At 52.0% G+C, this 17,983-nt stretch overlaps 1 protein-coding gene across 3 annotated transcripts in view, besides 1 other annotated feature; it reads left to right on the top strand.

Annotated features, from left to right (window-relative positions):
* Nucleotides 1-7,099, top strand: part of Nckap5l (NCK-associated protein 5-like) — a 35,905-nt gene extending 28,806 nt beyond the window's left edge. For all 3 annotated transcript variants that reach the window (XM_006521122.4, XM_006521123.4, NM_001001884.1), the window contains 6 exons: nt 966-3,580; nt 4,856-5,015; nt 5,099-5,180; nt 5,459-5,767; nt 5,855-5,997; nt 6,225-7,099. In XM_006521122.4, coding sequence (XP_006521185.1) covers nt 966-3,580; nt 4,856-5,015; nt 5,099-5,180; nt 5,459-5,767; nt 5,855-5,997; nt 6,225-6,434 — 3,519 coding nt within the window. In that variant the 3' untranslated portion in view covers nt 6,435-7,099. The remainder of the gene's footprint in view (nt 1-965; nt 3,581-4,855; nt 5,016-5,098; nt 5,181-5,458; nt 5,768-5,854; nt 5,998-6,224) is intronic.
* Nucleotides 7,576-9,179: an enhancer, noted in NCBI's record as "VISTA enhancer mm1635". NCBI's record gives its function as "enhancer in: limb[4/10]" and the evidence as "EXISTENCE:transgenic organism evidence [ECO:0001131][PMID:17130149]".

Genomic DNA, 17,983 nt, shown 5'->3' with positions numbered 1-17,983 from the left:
ATGCAGCAGGAGTCACCGCACAGGCTTGCAGACCTTGCATTCTGTGCTGGGCACCAATTATGCAGGACACCTCGGTCAGGCTCTTACTTTATGGGGCTAAACAATCACTGTCTCATTTCGCAGCTGACACGGTGACACTTAGAGGTCAAACAACTTGCTGAAGGTCACGTGAAAGAGGTAGACCTGGGCTTGATACCCTGACTCCAGAGCACATGTAGTTAAGCTCTGTGTAGGACAGGGCTGGGTAACAGAGGTTTGCATGGGGCCATCCCCAGGCCTACTGCCACTGCTGCCTGCCACTCAGCTCTCTGACCAGACAAGGTCCATGCTTGCCTGACGTGAGTGACTAAGGTCTCGGCTGTGATACACCCTCTTCTTGAACTTCTGTACTTTCTAAAGCCAGAACACAGGCAGGCCTCCCTCCATCCTAGAACAAGCACAGGCCAGCACTGTAACTGCTCAGGCTAGCAATGTAAAAAAAAAAAAAAAAAAGAGTAGAGAGATATCTCAGCGGTTAAGAGCCCTGGCTGCTCTTCTGAAGGTCCTGAGTTCAAGTCCTAGCAACCACATGGTGGCTCACAACCATCTGTAATGAGATCAGATGCCCTCTTCTGGTGTGTCTGAAGACAGCTACAGTGTGCTTACATATAAAATAAATAAACCTTTGAAGAAAAAAAATCTGTTTTTTTTTTTTTTTTAAAGAGTAGTGGGGATAGGAGACTGGACATGGGGTACCCAGTCTACTCCGAGTGTGAGGTGTGACAGCCCGGCTCTGCAGGGCTCAACAGTGCTTGAGGAAGCCAGGGTATCCCATCCCAAGAGCTGTGGATTTGAATGTTTGTGGTGCAGACACAGGTGTGACAGCTTGTCCCTGGGATATCTCTATGAACTGTTTACCTTAAGGCCTGGGCCTCCGGCACCAGCCACACCGTCTCTCCTCCTCCTCACGCCTTCTCTCCTCCCAGGTGTGTTGGGAGCAGCAGTTACGGCCAGGCGGTCCAGGTCCCCCGGCTACTCCACCCCCGGCGCTGGATGCCCTGTCCCCATTTCTTCGGAAGAAAGCTCAGATTTTAGAGGTGCTGCGAGCCTTGGAAGAGACGGACCCTTTGCTTTTGTGCTCACCTGCCACCCCCTGGAGACCCACAGGCCAAGGCCCTGGCTCCCCAGAGCCCATCAATGGCGAGCCCTGTGGCCCACCGCAGCCTGAACCCTCACCCTGGGCACCCTACCTGCTGCTCGGTCCTGGGAGCCTGGGGGCACTGCTGCACTGGGAGCGGGTCTTAGGGGGCCCTGGGGAAGAAGAAGGCATCCGGCAACCCTGGGCTTCTAGCAGGGCCCCACCGTCAGCCCAGGGCCCCAGCTCCGGCCCACACTGTGCTCCAGGCAGCAGCTCCTCCTCTTCTTCTGATGAAGCAGGAGACCCCAATGAGGCCCCCAGCCCCGACACCCTGCTTGGTGCCCTGGCCCGCAAACAGTTAAATCTAGGCCAGCTCCTTGGAGACACAGAGACTTACCTCCAAGCTTTCCTGGCTGGGGCGACAGGCCCCCTCAGTGGCGACCAGCCAGGCCCTGGGAAGCCAAACTCACCAGATCCAGGACCCCCACAGGTGTCCAAGTCCAAAGGCCTCCCAAAGTCAGCTTGGGGTGCAAGTACCCCAGAGGCCACCAGGCTGGGCTTTGGTGCTACCTCAGAGGGCCAGGGGCCCCTTCCCTTCCTCAGCATGTTCATGGGTGCAGGGGATGCCCCGCTGGGGTCCCGGCCTGGCCATCCCCACTCCTCATCTCAGGTGAAAAGCAAGCTCCAGATTGGGCCCCCCTCCCCCGGGGACGCCCAGGGACCCCTTCTGCCCTCTCCAGCCAGAGGTCTCAAGTTTCTCAAGCTGCCTCCAGCCTCAGAGAAGGTCCCCAGCCCAGGAGGTCCCCAACTCAGTCCCCAGCTTCCCCGGAGCTCTCGAATCCCTTGTCGCAACAGTGGCTCAGATGGCAGCCCCTCCCCATTGCTGGCTCGAAGGGGTCTGGGTGGAGGAGAGCTGTCCCCAGAGGGGGCACAGGGCCTGCCCGGCAGCCCTCTGCCCTGCTCCGCAATGCCAGACTCTGCGCAGCTCAGACCCTCCCAGTCGACTGTGTCCACTGCTCTGTCTCCAGGACCCGTAGTGTCTCCCTGCTTTGAAAACATCCTAGACCTTTCCCGGAGCACCTTTAGGGGTTCTCCCCCAGAACCACCTCCTTCCCCGCTGCAGGTGCCCACCTACCCACAATTGACTCTGGAGGTGCCCCAGACCCCTGAGGTCCTCAGGAGCCCTGGGGCCCCCAGCCCTGGCCTTCCAGAATCTTGTCCCTACAGCGGCCCCCAGGAGAAGAGCATGGACAGGGCAGGCTCTGAGTCTCCCCATGCCAGCCGCAGGACCCCGGGTGGCTCATCCAAGAAGCCTGGCCAGGGATCTGGGCGACGACCTGGTGATCCTAGCCACACACCTCTGCGAGACAGATTGGCAGCACTTGGGAAACTGAAGACAGGCCCCGAGGGGCCTCTGGGTCCAGAAAAGAATGGGGTGCCAGCCCGGTCTAGCGCTGAGAAGGCCAGGGCACTAGTGCGGTCTGGTGAGTGTGCTGGAGACGTGCCGCCCAGCGCAAGACCTCTGGAGCAGCCAGAAGCTAAGGGTATCTTTCGGGGAGCAGTGGCCTTGGGCACAAGCAGCCTGAAGCAGCAGGAACCGGGACTTACAGATCCTGGTGCCAGAGTCTACTCCTCTCATTCCATGGGAGCTCGAGTGGACCTGGAGCCCATCTCACCGAGGAGCTGCCTCACCAAAGTGGAGCTGGCCAAGAGTCGGCTAGCAGGGGCTCTGTGTCCCCAGATGCCCCGCACACCTGCAAAAGTGCCAACCTCAGCCCCTAGCCTGGGCAAACCCAAAAGCCCTCACAGCAGCCCGACAAAGCTACCCTCCAAGTCCCCCACCAAGGTGGTACCCCGCCCTGTGGTACCCTTAGGCACCAAGGAGCCCCCCAAGCCTGACAAAGTGAAGGGCCCACCCTGGGCAGATTGTGGCAGCACAGTTGGCCAGCCTACATCCCCAGTAGCCGGCCCCGCCGACCCAAGCCAGGGCTCAGAAGGGCCAGCCCCACACTCGGCCATCGAGGAGAAGGTGATGAAGGGCATTGAGGAGAACGTGCTGCGCCTTCAAGGTCAGGAACGGACTCCGGGCTCCGAAGCCAAACACCGCAACACCAGCAGCATCGCCAGCTGGTTTGGCCTTAAAAAGAGCAAGCTGCCGGCTCTGAACCGCCGCACTGAGGCTACCAAAAACAAGGACGGGGCCGGTGGGGGCTCCCCACTCCGGAAAGAAGTCAAGACGGAAGCCCGGAAGCTGGAGGCTGAGAGCCTCAACATCTCCAAGCTGATGGCGAAGGCAGAAGACCTGCGCCGAGCCCTAGAGGAAGAGAAGGCGTACCTGAGCAGAGCCCGCCCACGGCCTGGGGGCCCAGCCACCGTGCCCAGTCCTGGTCTGGGGCAGGCGCAAGGCCAGCTAGCCGGCATGTATCAGGGTGCAGACACCTTCATGCAACAGCTACTGAACAGGTGAGGCCTGGGAACAGGGGTCAGATACTCAGTGGGCTGGGTCGGCCCCGGGAGTTCAGAAGTCATACAGTGCCAGGGACACACCTGGGAGCTGGTGACCTGGCCAAGACCAAACTTAGGACTCATAAAATGGGTTTAACTACCCTGTCCTCCCCACTGGCTGGCTGGTGTTAGCTCAGTGAGACTAGCTCTCATTTGCTGTATTACCTTTCCCAGATCCCTGTCTCCTGCAGCCCCTCAGGTACCTATATAAGGACACAAATACTGGTTCCTAGCCAGTCTGACGAAAGTCTACCTTGGGGAAGGGACAAGAAGGCTCCCCTTTGACTCCTGCCACTATGGTGTTGTGGTTTAGAGAAGGGGACCACGTTCAGTGTTTACTCTGTCTAGGCCATCTGGGTAAAAAAGCTAAAGAACTCAGGCCCTGAGAAAGGCATTCATTTTTGGGATACCCTGTTCTCAGAAATCCCAAGGCAGCAGGCCAGGATTGTGGTGCGTAATCCTGGGTGTGAACTGGTCTGTCAGTGAGCTAGGCACAGTGACCCTGGGAAGGTGGGCTCCCAGGATCTTCCCTGTCCCTCCTGTCTGCTTGCCCCTCCACCCACCCTGCCTTTCCTAAGCTTCAGGAGGTGTTGAAGAGGGTGTGCACAGGCCCCTCTCCCCAGGGTGGGCAGCAGTGCACACCTCTCTAGGGCCAGCAGTGTTGGAGGGTTTGTGGCTGGTGTGTGGGTCTGTTTCGTTTCGCTAATTAAATGTGTCTCTAAGACAAACTACTTTTATAAAGGGGAGGGGAGTCATTGTGGCCCATGGTTTCTAGAGATCTAGGGGCCACATCTGGTGATTGCCTTCTGCTTCCAGAGTCCTGTGGCAACCCAGAGTGTCATGGGACGAGGCACGGAGTGTGGTGCTTGGCATCTGCCTCGTGAAAAGCCACCAGTCACAGGGGTCTGTGCCCTCATGACCATGACTAATCCTAGTTGCTTCCTGAGAGGTTCTGCCTCTGAAAGCATTTCCATCTTGTGTGCTTGTGTGAGACGGGGTCTGAATAGGTAGGCTGGCCTGAAACACTCTGTGTAGACCAGGCTGGCCTCAAATTCAGAGCCCGACCTGCCTCTGCCCGGCACTGCCCAAAATCATCCCTACCCTAACGCCTCCTTAGGAAAGGTACTTTACAATACCTAAAGCCTTGATGGGCACCAGCTAAGCCTGGACCTTAGCAACTGCTAAGCCCGGGAAGCTGGGCCTCCCTCACACCCATCGCACTCTTGTCCCTAGGGTGGATGGCAAGGAGCTGCCCCCCAAGAGCTGGCGGGAACCCAAGCCTGAGTATGGGGATTTCCAGCCAGTGTCCACTGACCCCAAGAGCCCCTGGCCTGCCTGTGGGCCTCGGAATGGCCTGGTAGGCCCACTCCAGGGCTGCGGAAAACCTGGGAAGGTAAGTTCTCGCTCAGTGCCTGTGCAGCGGGGGGGCCTCGGGAGGCTCTGGAATGGACACTCAGGTCTCCTGTACCCACACAGCCCAGCAGTGAGCCAGGAAGGCGGGAAGAGATGCCCTCTGAAGACAGCCTGGCGGAGCCAGTTTCCACCACGCACTTCACAGGTCAGCAGGGTTCCCTTCTCTCCTCATTCCCTGCCCCCCCCAGTAGTGCCAGGTCCTGGGTAGCATCTTAGTGCTCAGCCATGACTGTTGGGGATGTAGATCTCGGTGGCGGTGGAGAAATGATTCTCCCTGCCCTGAGGGGCACCTGTGCGAAGCTGAGGGGGAGTAGCAGGGGTGGGGTGAGTTCTGCAGGAGGAGCCTTTTGGGCCAGGAAAACCCTGAGTGGGCTGGCCTGAGCCTGAGCCTGAGCCCCATTCTGTGTGCCCTCTCCTCCACAGCCTGCGGCTCCTTGACTCGAACCTTGGACAGTGGCATTGGGACCTTCCCACCCCCAGATCACAGCAGCAGCGGAACCCCCAGCAAAAATCTCCCCAAGACCAAGTCACTGCGCCTGGATCCCCCACCAGGGGCACCCCCAGCTCGGCCTCCAGGCCTCACCAAAGTCCCCCGCCGTGCCCACACACTAGAGCGAGAGGTGCCGGGCATAGAGGAGCTGCTGGTGAGTGGGCGACACCCCAGCATGCCAGCCTTCCCTGGACTGCTCACAGCTCCCCCAGGCCACCGAAGCCATCAGACCTGTCCCGATGGTGAGTGTCCCCTCAAGTGGTAGGGCATCCCTAAGAGGCTCCTTGGAGCCGGACCAATGCATCCACTTCCCCCTTCTTCTTGGACAGATCCCTGTGAAGACCCAGGCCCTCCCCCACCTGTCCAGCTGGCCAAGAACTGGACCTTCCCCAACACCAGAACAGCTGGCAGCTCCAGCGACCCCTTCCTGTGCCCACCCCGACAACTGGAGGGACTGCCTAGAACCCCCATGGTAAGGCCACAGAAGGGAGGAGAGAGAGGCCTGGGTGCCTGGAGGGAGAGACTGGGAGATGGATGTCTCTGAGCTGTGTACAGCCAGCCAGCACCTCCTCTGGAGGTGAGGATAAGTTCGCCCACCCATCCCATTTTGGAAGAAGGCTTCCATTATTCCTGCCTCTGTGGACCCCCACAGCAGTCAGGGTGGCTACGATTCCTCTCTGAGCAGTACCTCTCCTCTAGGCCCTGCCCGTAGACCGAAAACAGAGCGTGGATCCCAGCCGCACATCTACACCTCAGGGCCCAGCATTTGGAGGCAGTCGTACCCCCAGCACGTCGGACATGGGCGAGGAAGGCCGAGTGGCCAGCGGGGGCGCCCCCGGGCTGGAGACCTCAGAATCCCTAAGTGACTCCCTCTATGACTCGCTATCCTCCTGTGGGAGTCAGGGTTGAGGGACCGCACCCACTACAGTTCCTCTGGAGCTAGGGACCCTCAACGACCTGCTTCCGCGCTCCACGCCCCACGCCTTTGGGCCGGTGAAGCTTGACCTGAAGGGACCAAGGAGAAAGAGGATAAGAAGGCGATGGGGGGTCCCTGGCGTATGCCACTGCTGCTGTGGATGCGACAACCATGCTCAGCTCAGGGAGAGACCTCATCCCCAGTCCCTTGACTCCCCCAGAGTAAGGCTCTGCTCTACGGGACCGGGGGCTCCAGGCTGCTTTGTCCCAGCTCCCACTTCAGGCCGAGCCATCTTGCGGTGCTAGGCTTCCTGCCCGCCAGCTGTGCCACCTCTGCCCAACCTGGCTGCAACCCTGCCCCAAAGCCCCCATGGGGCTGATTTTGGAAGCCCCAGGCTTATGGAGTTTGGGGGTGAGGGGGACAAGTCGCCTTCACTCTGCCCTGGTCCTCCCTGCTGTCTGAATGGTGCTGCCTCCCTTCCCCACATCGTGGGGTCTGTTTGTCTGTCTTCATCTTTGTTTTTATATATATATATATATATAAGCGCCTGGCCCAGTCCCCACCCCTACCCGCACTGCGGTTAATTTATCTGTTGTTGAAAAGCAGCCCTGCTTCTGCAGCATCCCTAATAAAACGTGGAGGCCTCTCCCCACCGTGACTGTTGTGTGGCAGCCCCCCCTTTGTGCTTGCTGGCTTCTCTATAATCCTTCGGGTGGACTGGTGGGTAGGTCCAGGGACCCTCGGGTGCTCTAATGAGGCTCTGTGCCCTTCCCCTGGAGGAGCTGGCTAGAAGGTGACTTACAGTGACCTGTGTAGATCTGAAGCCCAGAGGATGTCACTGACCAGAGGGCACACAAGGCCATGCAGCCTTGGTGAGAAAGATGGGGAAGAGGCCTGTGATCATGCGCTCAAACCTCTCTATGCTCCAGGTTGGGGACTGGCCAGTTCGGAGCAGTCCCACTGGCTTTATATATAGACACGGGACAGTCAGTGACTACCCAGGCCGAGAGGGGAAGAGCCTGAGAGGACTACCCTCACACCGGCACACTATGCTGTCTCTCAACTCACTTCCTCGTGCTTTATAAACCATCTCTATATGACTCGGGAGCACTAGAAGCCAAGGATATTTATCACCAGAGCTGGCGTTCCTAAAAAAACCTATCACTACAAACCTTGGTTTTCCTCATCTGTATATTAGACTGAGAGGCCAGGTGGCCCCGCCCCATCAGCAGCCTGAGGCCAGGTGGCCCCGCCCCTGTTCTCCTTCACGCTCTACGCTCCGCCCACATCTGCCATCTTCCCTTAGCTGACGCCATCACTGAAGAAATTAACAAGACCAGAACAGGGTCTGACAATGCAGTTTTGTCCCTGCCCCTTCCTAGGTGTACTAACGGAAGTCTGCATCTTGGTTTCTGACCAACTCCTGACTGGTTTCTTGACCTGTTATTGCCCTAAGCCTGATGCATTACATCATTTCCTGTTAGAACTGCGTTGGCCTCCTAGATCCCATTCCTTCCTGGAAAGGAGTTTGGCATGGTGGGCTTTCATCTTCACTTCAAAGCTAAGACCAAAATCCATGTTCTCGACAGGGTCTGCTCAGTATGCTAGGAATTTGAAAATACCAGGTGCCACCTCGGTCCCTGGGTCAGAATGAGTTGACTGGAGAAATGTCCCAGGGCAGGATAGGCTGCAGGAACCATAGTGGTCCCGGGAGGCAGCCCTGCCCACCATGGTCAGCCATAGCCCACATGACAATCTCCCCCTCCCCCAACTCCTGCCTGATCCCAGTCAGCCATAGCCCACATGACAATGGCCCCCCTCCCCGGACCCAGGGCTCGGTTCCAACTGAAAGAATTTGAGGGCGGGAGCATGTGGGTTTATTGATACTCCAGGGAGCCCGGTTTCTTGGCGCTCAAGGAAAGCTTTGCTGAAAACCTCCTTGATCATGGCTGGGGCAGAACACTTGGTGTCTCGGTTTGCAACAGCTGCTTGTAAAGTTACTGTGACCTCACTCTCCTCAAGAACAATGGGCGAATGTTCATGTAAGACCTCAGCCGGGTTTCCCAAACACAGGAAGTTCAGACTGCCAGACAGCTGCCCTCCCCCAAAAGGCCAAAGCCAAAAGGCGGGAAAGAGGCGGGCTCCGCACACTGGCACCTCTCCTTTTGCAGGAAGCCCCCCGCCCCCACCCCTCCCTCCGCGACACCCACACACACAAAGAAAAAGAAAAAAAAAATAGCCTCTCTAAGGCTGCCAGGGGTTTATTTTATTTCCTTTTTTCTACTTTTCCCCCCCACAAATAGTATGTTTTGTTTCCTTTAAAAAAAAAAGTTTAAAAAAAGAAAACATGCTCTGTAGCAAACCCCAGCTCTAGATCCCCGCCCTTATTCTCTGGGGTAATTCAAGTGTATAAATAAATCTCTTAAAGCCAAAAGTTCACGGTAAGTACTTGTGGGGTCGTCTGTGATTTTAGGGAAGGGGACCAGCTGTTTTTTAAAGATTTATTTATTATTATATCTAAGTACACTGTAGCTGTCTTCAGACACACCAGAAGAGGGAGTCAGATCTCATTAGGATGGTTGTGAGCCACCATGTTGCTGGGGTTTGAACTCAGGACCTTTGGCTCGGAAGAGCAGTCAGTGCTCTTAACCACTGAGCCATCTCTCCAGCCCCGGGGACCAGCTTTTTAAAAACGTTTTAATTATTAAAGACCTACAAATCTGGGTTGATTCACAGCCCTCTGTCCAGTTTCAGGGTACGGTTCTTGCTTGTGGGAACATGAACCCTAGTTTCAAATAGCTGGCACCTACATAAAAGCCAGGCTTGAAGGTGTGTGTCTATAACCTCAGCACTTGGGGGTGGGGGAGGGGGCCAAGCCAGGTGGATATCAGGACTTGATAAGTAGCCAGTTGGGTCAAATGGTAAATCGCAGGTTCAATAATAGATTGTCATAAGAAGAAAGCAAGGCCCAGCGTGCTAGCACTTAGGAGGCAGAGGCAGGCAGATCTATGAGTTCTAGGACAGCCTGGTCTTCAGGGTGAGTTCTAGGACAGCCAGGCCTACACAAAGAAACCCTGTTTCCAAAAAAAAAAACAAAAAACAAAAACAAAAAAGAAAGAAATGGTCTTTTGGAAGCCAGGTGTGAGGTGTTGACACTTTGGCATCAGCATCTGGGAGGCAGGAGGCCAGGCCTTCCTGAGCTGCAGAATGTAGTAGCCTCAGCTACAGAAGACCCTGTTTCAAAAACAGTCAGACCCCTGTACAGACTCAGGGGTAAAAGGCCCTTGCCACCAAGCCTGACTCACTTCTCCAGGCCCACATGGTGGAAGGAGAGAGCAGACAGCCATCGGTTGTCCTCTGACTTCTGTGTGCTACGTACTTGCTCACACATAAATATATTTAATTAAAATAAAATATGTAAGTATATATGTTTTATAAGAATATATGGGGCTGGACAGATGGATGGCTCAGTGGTTAAGAGCATTGCTCTTCCAGAGGTCCTGAGTTCAATTCTCGCAGCAACCACACTGTGGCTCACAACCATCCGTAATGGGGTCTGATGTCCTCTTCTGGTTTGTGAAGACAGTGACAGTGTACTCACATAAAATAAATAATATCTAAATAAAAAATATAATATATATTTATAAGAAATATATAGAAGCCAGGCATAGTGGTGCACACTTTTAATCCCAGCACTTGGGAGGCAGAGGCAGGCAGATTTCTGAGTTCGAGGCCAGCCTGGTCTACAGAGTGAGTTCCAGGGCTGTGGTGGTCTACACCTCTAATCCCTGGTCTACCTCACAAGTTCCAGGACAGTCAGGGCTACACAGTAAGACCCTGTCCAAAAGAGAAAAGAAAGTAATGTGGTCTTAGTATTTTTAAGACTTTAGTTTGGATGCTTATTAGTTTTTTGAGACACAGTCGTGCTATGTAGCTCAGGCCTGACTCAGACTTGCCATTCCCCTGCCTCTGCTTCACCAGTGTGAGGCTCACAGGTGTGTATCACTAAGTTGTGTTTCTGAAGCGATGGCTTGTGTGAATGTTTCCAGTGTGGTATCATCTTGTCACTCTGCCACCTCAGGGGCAGCCATGTTTACAGTTTGCCCAGCAGACACTTTAAGCCTTTGATTTCATCCCTTAAGGGTAGAGGATGTGGGGGGGTCACCACAGATGGAGTTTTGGGGATACTTCCATCCCATCTTCACGGGGCTGGAGCCAGTGGAGGACGGAGGATGGGCGTCTCTGACACCAGACTTCAGAGAAAATGGGTTTTTGTGAGAGAGTATAGCAGGGGCACACACTGGTTTCAGGTCGAGAAAAGGAAAGTTGTAGGCTTAACCCAAGGGAAGCATTGCTGATGGGGGAACTGGGGTGGCGAGTGGAGGGCCAGTGGCGGTGATCTCTGGCTCCAGGGATAATACATAAGAACACTCACCCTTGACAGTGCGCCAGCACTACCTCGGGCGGCCATGTGTGTGGATACTCAGCTAATCCTCTATACAACCTCTTCATGTGGGTGATCCTGTTACCCGGGTCTGATAGGGTAGGGAGAGCCAGAACGTTTAAAACGTTAAAGCCTGTGTATAGATCAGCCGTGATTCAAGCCCAGACACGCCGGCTCCAGAGCACACTCAAAACGACACCAGATAACACTGGGGGGACTGAAGTGAGAGGACGGAGAGTTCCAAGCCAGCCACAACTACAAAGCCAGAGCAAGACCCCGCCCCACCCCACCCCGCCCCACCTACCACCAGGGCCCGAGAGCTGGGTCAGTAGTGCAGACTGAAGAGTCTCTTCCAGGAGACTCAGTAAGTCTGGTACACACGCTGGATGACTCCATCTCTGGGGAATCTGACACCTCTAGCCTCTCTAAGCACCTACACCCACGAGGAGCACACACACACACACACACACACACACACACATATTGGGGTAGTCACTCAGTGGTAGGACGTTTGTTTAGCAACAAAGTCCTGAGTTTGAAAAATGAAGAAGGAAGCCGGGCGTGATGGAACAAGCCTTTAATCCCAGCACTCAGGAGGCAGAGGCAAGCAGATTTCTGAGTTCAAGGCCAGCCTGGTCTACAAAGTGAGTTCCAGGACAGCCAGGGCTACACAGAGAAACCCTGTCTCAGAAAAAAAAAAAAGAAAGAAAGAAGGAAGGAAGGAAGGAAGGAAGGAAAGAAAGAAAGAAAGAAGGAAAGAAAGAAAGAAGGAAAGAAAGAAAGAAAGAAAGAAAGAAAGAAAGAAAGGGAAGGAAAGAAGAAGAAAGAAGGAAAGAAAAAGAGAAGAGAAGAGAAGAGAAGAGAAGAGAAGAGAAGAAAAGAAAAGAAAAGAAAAGAAAAGAAAAGAAAAGAAAAGAAAAGAAAAGAAAAAATGAAGAAGGAGAGGATGGAAGAAAAGAAAGCTTAGGCTGGGCTCCCACCCTACCCACCCCACCCTCATCCATCACCCCAACAAGCAAAGTGCGGGTGAGGAGAGACTGGGTGGTGAGCCAGAAGGATGAGGTGTGTTGTTAGCGGTGGAGTCTTGCCCATCTCATGCCAATGAAATGAGGCAGAGGTAAGAGCTGTCAAGGGGAGCGTGGGGGGTGGGGTGGAGTGGGGGTGGGGTATCTCAAAGTGATATGTGGAGGAGGAGCAACTGTGTGGGCCGAGGGAAAGCAGCTAGAGTCTTAGGGTGGAAGAGCCATCAAGAAATTAAATTTATCTTTTGTTTGTTTTGTTTTGTTTTGTTTTGAAACAGCGTCTCACTATGTAGCTGAGGATAGCCTTGAGTTCATGACAATCTTCCTGTCCCTACTGTGGCCTCTCCATGTCTGAAAGTGTTGGGTTGCCATATCAAGCCTTTCATTCTTTAAGCAAGAAAAAAAAAAAAACCAAACAAACAAACAAAAAAAAACTCCTTTCCCTCCACTTGAGAAAATGTTGCCAGTAGATGGCGCATGGGAGGCAGCTTCACGGTTTGCGGGGCTACACTGCCCTCGTGTGGCTATAAGAAGAAATACAGGGTGTCCTCCACCTCTTGACAGCTTTGGTAAGCCTTGGGTGAAGCCAGAGAATATGAATACCCTGTCCATCCCTGCCAGTTCTCCCCATCAGCCTTGCTTTCCGGGAGACACATTTCCTACTACCAGTTTCAACGTAGACGGGCTGTCAAGGCAGCTGAACTACTCTGAGCAAACTCTCGTGAAGGCATGACATCAGCGGGTGACCAGCCCATATCTGTCCTTCATCCCTGTCGAGTCTACAACAAACATTCACAGGGCACCCAATAGGTGGGAAGCACCGGGCAGCCTGTAGTGGACACTGAATGTGAATGGCGTTGTGGACCAGCGTGTGTATGGGGGGTGGGGGGGGGAGGGGGCTCAAGTGGTGAGATTCTGTCCCTCTGCTTTCCCCTCCCAAGTGCCCTCACTTTCTGGAAACCACAGGACAGAAATGCCTTCGGACGCATCTGAGTTGTTGCGTATGACATGGTTAATTTCCACACTGAAGATGTGCAGATGGTTTATTCAGTCAACAATGGAAGAATAACTGAATTGTTCCCAGTTTGGGGCTAATTAGAACTAAAACTGGAGCTGTGTTCACGAGGTAGAACCCCTGCCTAAAATGCACAAAGCCTGACCTGGGTTCAGTTTCCAACCCTGCATAAAAAAAAAAAAAAAACCGAGATGAGGTGGCAAGTGCCTGTAATTCCAGAACTGGCCAGAAGGGGGCAGGAAGATCAGAAGTTCAAAGTCATCCTTAGCTACATAGTGAGTTTGAGGCTAGCCTGGTCTATATGAGACTTTGTATCAAAATGAAAATAAGGAACTGGAGTGGCTGGAAAGGTTGCTCAGTGGTTAAGAGCACTGACTACTCTTCCAGAGGTCCTGAGTTCAAATCCCAGCAACTACATGGTGACTGGCATCCATCTGTGATGGGATCTGACGCCCTCTTCTGACATGCAGATAAGAGCACTAATATAAGAGAGAGAGAGAGAGAGAGAGAGAGAGAGAGAGAGAGAGAGAGAGAGAGAGAGGAAGAAAAGAAAAGAAAAGAAAAGAAAAGAAAAGAAAAGAGAAGAGAAGAGTTAGAGAGATAACTCAGCAGTTAAAAGAACACACTGCTCTTGCAGAGGACCTGAGTTCAAGGTCTAATTTAAATTTGAGTTTATAAGAAGCTGCCAAATAGTGCTGCAGAGGCTGCACCATCCTCCTGTCACCAGTGAGGGGCATGTTCCTCCACACTTCCAGCAGCACTCAGTGTTATCAATATCTACATATATGTATATATGTACACTTACACACACACATATATATTATACACACATTATATACATGTATTACATATATGTATTTGTGTAATAAATTCATATATATTATATGTATGTTCTATCCATATTTTATGCCTGCTTTAATTTACATCTCCCCAGTGTTTGATGAGCTAATTTACCATGACACCTAGACTGGCCTTGCTCCTAATCTCTGGCCTCCCTCCACCTCCCAAGTGCTGGATTTACAATTCAGGCTAGCATAGACCTTACTGAATAGCTCAGGATGGCCCCAAGCTCCTGGCAGTTCCTCTGAATTACCTGCCTCAATGCTTTGGTTACAGGCATAAGCAACCAGATCTGGCTAAAATTTTGTTTTTAAAATTATTTTAATGTTTTTCAGTGCAAAATTGAAATCAGGGTATTACACAGCCTAGGCAAGGGTTATACCACTGAACTCCATTCCAGACCCTAAAATTAATTTTAATTGACAGATAAATTATATCACAGTATGTGTCTACATTGTAAAACCAAGTCATGGGCTGGTGAGATGGCTCAGTGGGTAAGAGCACCCGACTGCTCTTCCGAAGGTCCGGAGTTCAAATCCCAGCAACCACATGGTGGCTCACAACCACCCGTAATGAGATCTGATGCCCTCTTCTGGAGTGTCTGAAGACAGCTACAGTGTACTTACATATAATAAATAAATAAATCTAAAAAATAAAACAACAAGTCATATCACATAATATACTGGAGGTCAAGCCTTCAGCCTCACCCCGGGCATCTTAGGCAGGTGCTCTGCCACCAAACACATGTCCAATGCCCCCAGCTTTCTTAGTGTCCCACTAAGTGCCTTTACATTTATTTTATTTTATTTTATTTTATTTATTTATTTTGAGACAGAGTTTTTCTGTGTAGCTCTGGTTGTCCTGGAACTCGCTCTGTAGAACATGCTGTTCTTGAACTCACAGAGATCCTCCTGCCTCTGCCTCCTGAGTGCTGGGCTTAAAGGCCTCCACCACCTGGCATATTTTCTTGTTTTTAATTATGTGTATCTGTGTATTTGTGTGTGGGTGGGTGTACATGAGTACAGTGCCCACAGAGACCCGAAGAGGGCGTCAGAGCTATGGGAACTGTATTGTGAGTGCTGGACAGTGATGGTAGAAAGGAGCCCTGGTCTTCTGGAGCAGAAGGAAATGCTAGCGACTGCTGAGCGTGTCGTGTCTCCACAGCACACCGCGGTGTTCCTGGTTTTACTTGTTACATCCTCTGGATGAAGCAGAGCACTAAGAGGTACTGAATGTTCCCGTAAATGGTCCTTAAACTTTAGAACTTCCCGTGATCCAGATTTCTTATTCACAAAACAAAATGACAAACTTTTTTTTTTTCTTCTGAGTATCACAAAAGTTTATTTAGCAAAAGGTTTCATAAGAAGATGTCCATGGGACCTGGTGAGATGGCTCAGTGGGTAAGAGCACCTGACTGCTCTTCCGAAGGTCCAGAGTTCAAATCCCAGCAACCCCATGGTGGCTCACAACCATCCGTAATGAGATCTGACTCCCTCTTCTGGAGTGTCTGAAGACAGCTACAGTGTACTTACATATATTAATAAATAAATCTTAAAAAAAAAAAGATGTCCATGACCCAATTCACAGTCAGACAGGCCCTTTAATTAATTAATTCATTAATTCACAGTCTAGACAGGGAGGGAGGTGGGCATCTCTGCTGAGCAGCCATTGTTTAGACTCTTTCCAAGGCTTCTAAGGTGGTGACGCTGTTTCCTGTGTGATTGCGGTTAGTTCCAATGCTATTCTGTTGCCCAGGAGTTCCTGCCTCCACCCACTCACCAGTCACAGGAATCATAAGGGGAGCGAAGCTCCTTAGCATTCCCTGTACATGTCTGCCACCTTCAATGATAACTTCTCCTCCATAAACTTACTTTCAGGAGGGCGGTGACTTCACTTATGGTGACTCCTCAGCGGGCTCCAGCAACAAACTTATCGCCAGTGTTAACTGCTCTGCCTGGGGGTGCATAATGTTACATTGTTTCTATTAAGATGACACTAGCGCCTGCTACCATCACCTATCTTCAGACAGGTTTTCAAATTAAGGATACATTAATATGGATAATTCCTTCATCCCTCGGTGAGGATATCTCTGTGGAGGGAAATACTTGCCCATGCATGCCCAAAATAAAGTTAGAATAGAAAAGGAAGGCTAAAATGCTGTTTCCCTTTCCGGGTACTTAGAGTGGCTGGTTGCTAGGTTCCTCCAAAGGTGGTCAGTATTTTAAGAGTATAGCAAACGAAATGGGCCTGTGAAATGGCTCAGCACGGCGAAGCTCCTGTCACGTTTAAATTGACAGACATATCAAACATGCGCGTGCACGCGCGCGCGCGCGCACACACACACTAACAAATAAAAACGATCCACATGCACCATGCTGTGGCTGAGGATGTAGTTCTGTTGGTAGAGAGCTCCAGGTTCAAACTGCAGCACCAATAAAGCGGGATGAGAGAGTGGCAAATGCTTGGGAGGTGCGGGCTGGAGCGTCAGAAGATCAAGGCCACCCTAGGCTATTGAGCAAGTAAATCCAGTTCCTAGTGTTTCCAGTGGCCTCTAGTGACATCCATTGATACCGGATACGTAAATGGTGCACACACATACATACATACTGGCAAAATATTCATATACATAAACTAAATGTAAAATGAAGTAAAATAAGACAGGCAGAATGCCGTCATCCCGTTGTGAGCATAGAGCGAGAATGAGGTCGTCCTGTCTCAAAAACCCAAAACAAATGAATAAAAACAAAAAACAATTTTTTTTAGTTGTTTTTTTCCATTATAATTCTTAGTGATCGTTAAATTGTTCCCTGTTGAGCGAGCCTCATTTCCCTAGGTTTGCCTTGGAGTCCTCTTGACTGATACCACTTGTCTTTGATAAAGAGTTCATTATGGTCGGGTAGTGGTGGCGCAAGCCTTTAATCCCAGCACTTGGGAAGCAGAGTCAGGTGGATTTCTGAGTTCGAGGCCAGCCTGGTCTACAAAGTGAGTTCCAGGACAGCCAGAGATATACAGAGAAACCCTGTCTCAACAAAAAACAAAACAAAACAAAAGTTCATTATGGAGCCTAAGCTGGCCCCTACCTCTACTAGGGGGAGGTTGGGGGCGGTGGCGGGGCTGCTGAGCTTGCTTCGGATGGAGCATCCCAGGCTCATTTCCTGCATCTCTTGTCACAGACTTCTCAGCATCAATGCAGACAGGTCTGATTCATTCCAGCCGGAAACAGGGAGTCCGAGAAACACGGCCTTTAGCCTGCCAGTCCTCAGGGTAGAAATTCAAGCCTAACCTTTTTCTGGCTTTTGGATCCCTCAGTTGCCTGCAGGAAAGTCTACTCGTTAGTGCCTCCCACTGGAGGCCTTCGTAAGCGATGGCCTACTTACTAATTATAACCCTAATTCCCATTTCCAGCTGTTCTAAAGCCTGCAAAACCTGTGCTTGCCAGGCTGAGGTGTGTGCGCGCGCGCATGCGCCTTGCTTCATTTCATTTCCTTAGCCGCAGCCTACGTTCCACTGCCTTTCCTTATCTCTTCTGTCTCACGTTGACTCAACCAACCTTCAGGATTCAGCCTTAACTCATCTCAGATGAGCATCCCAGATCCAGCGGGACTGTCTCCCAATGCTATCTCAACCCCAGTGTGTGTGTGTCCGGGGATTCCTCGTCTGCCTCCCAGGAGCTGCCCCCGCCAATTCTACTTTTCCAAGAGGTCTGAGGACGTGAACTGCAGCCTGCTTGCACTGACACACTGAGCCTCCTAAACGTGTAATATTTTCACGCAGCTCTCCTGTGCTATTGGACGACGACTGTCCATAATGAATCACCTTACTAGATCTCCACACTGGGAGAACTGACACCCCTAGTCCAAACACTGCATTAGGATCATCTTTCCAGAGCAGAAGCATCCGTCGCTGCAGCCTGGCTTCCTCCCTCTGGCTCTGGCTGGACAACGCTCCCACTTATTCTCCTCAGGCGAATGTTAACGGAGGTACAGTGAAAAGAGTGTTTGCTCTTGTAGCTCATACTAGTTACAAAGATCTGGGGTGAAGAGATTTTGCTGAAATTGGTGTACCTTTCCCTCTCGCTCAAAGGGCAACATTAATCCCGGGGCAGAAAGGATGACAGTCTCTGCAACTCTCTTCAGCATTGCCTGCACACACCAAGACCAGGGACCCTGGCATCAGTGTCGCCTGGTATGCCACCGGAAGTTAATGGCTGCTTTAGTAAAC

This window comes from Mus musculus, chromosome 15 (assembly GCF_000001635.26).
Source record: "Mus musculus strain C57BL/6J chromosome 15, GRCm38.p6 C57BL/6J".
Taxonomy (NCBI): domain Eukaryota; kingdom Metazoa; phylum Chordata; class Mammalia; order Rodentia; family Muridae; genus Mus; species Mus musculus.
This window is presented reverse-complemented; position numbering and strand designations above follow the sequence as displayed.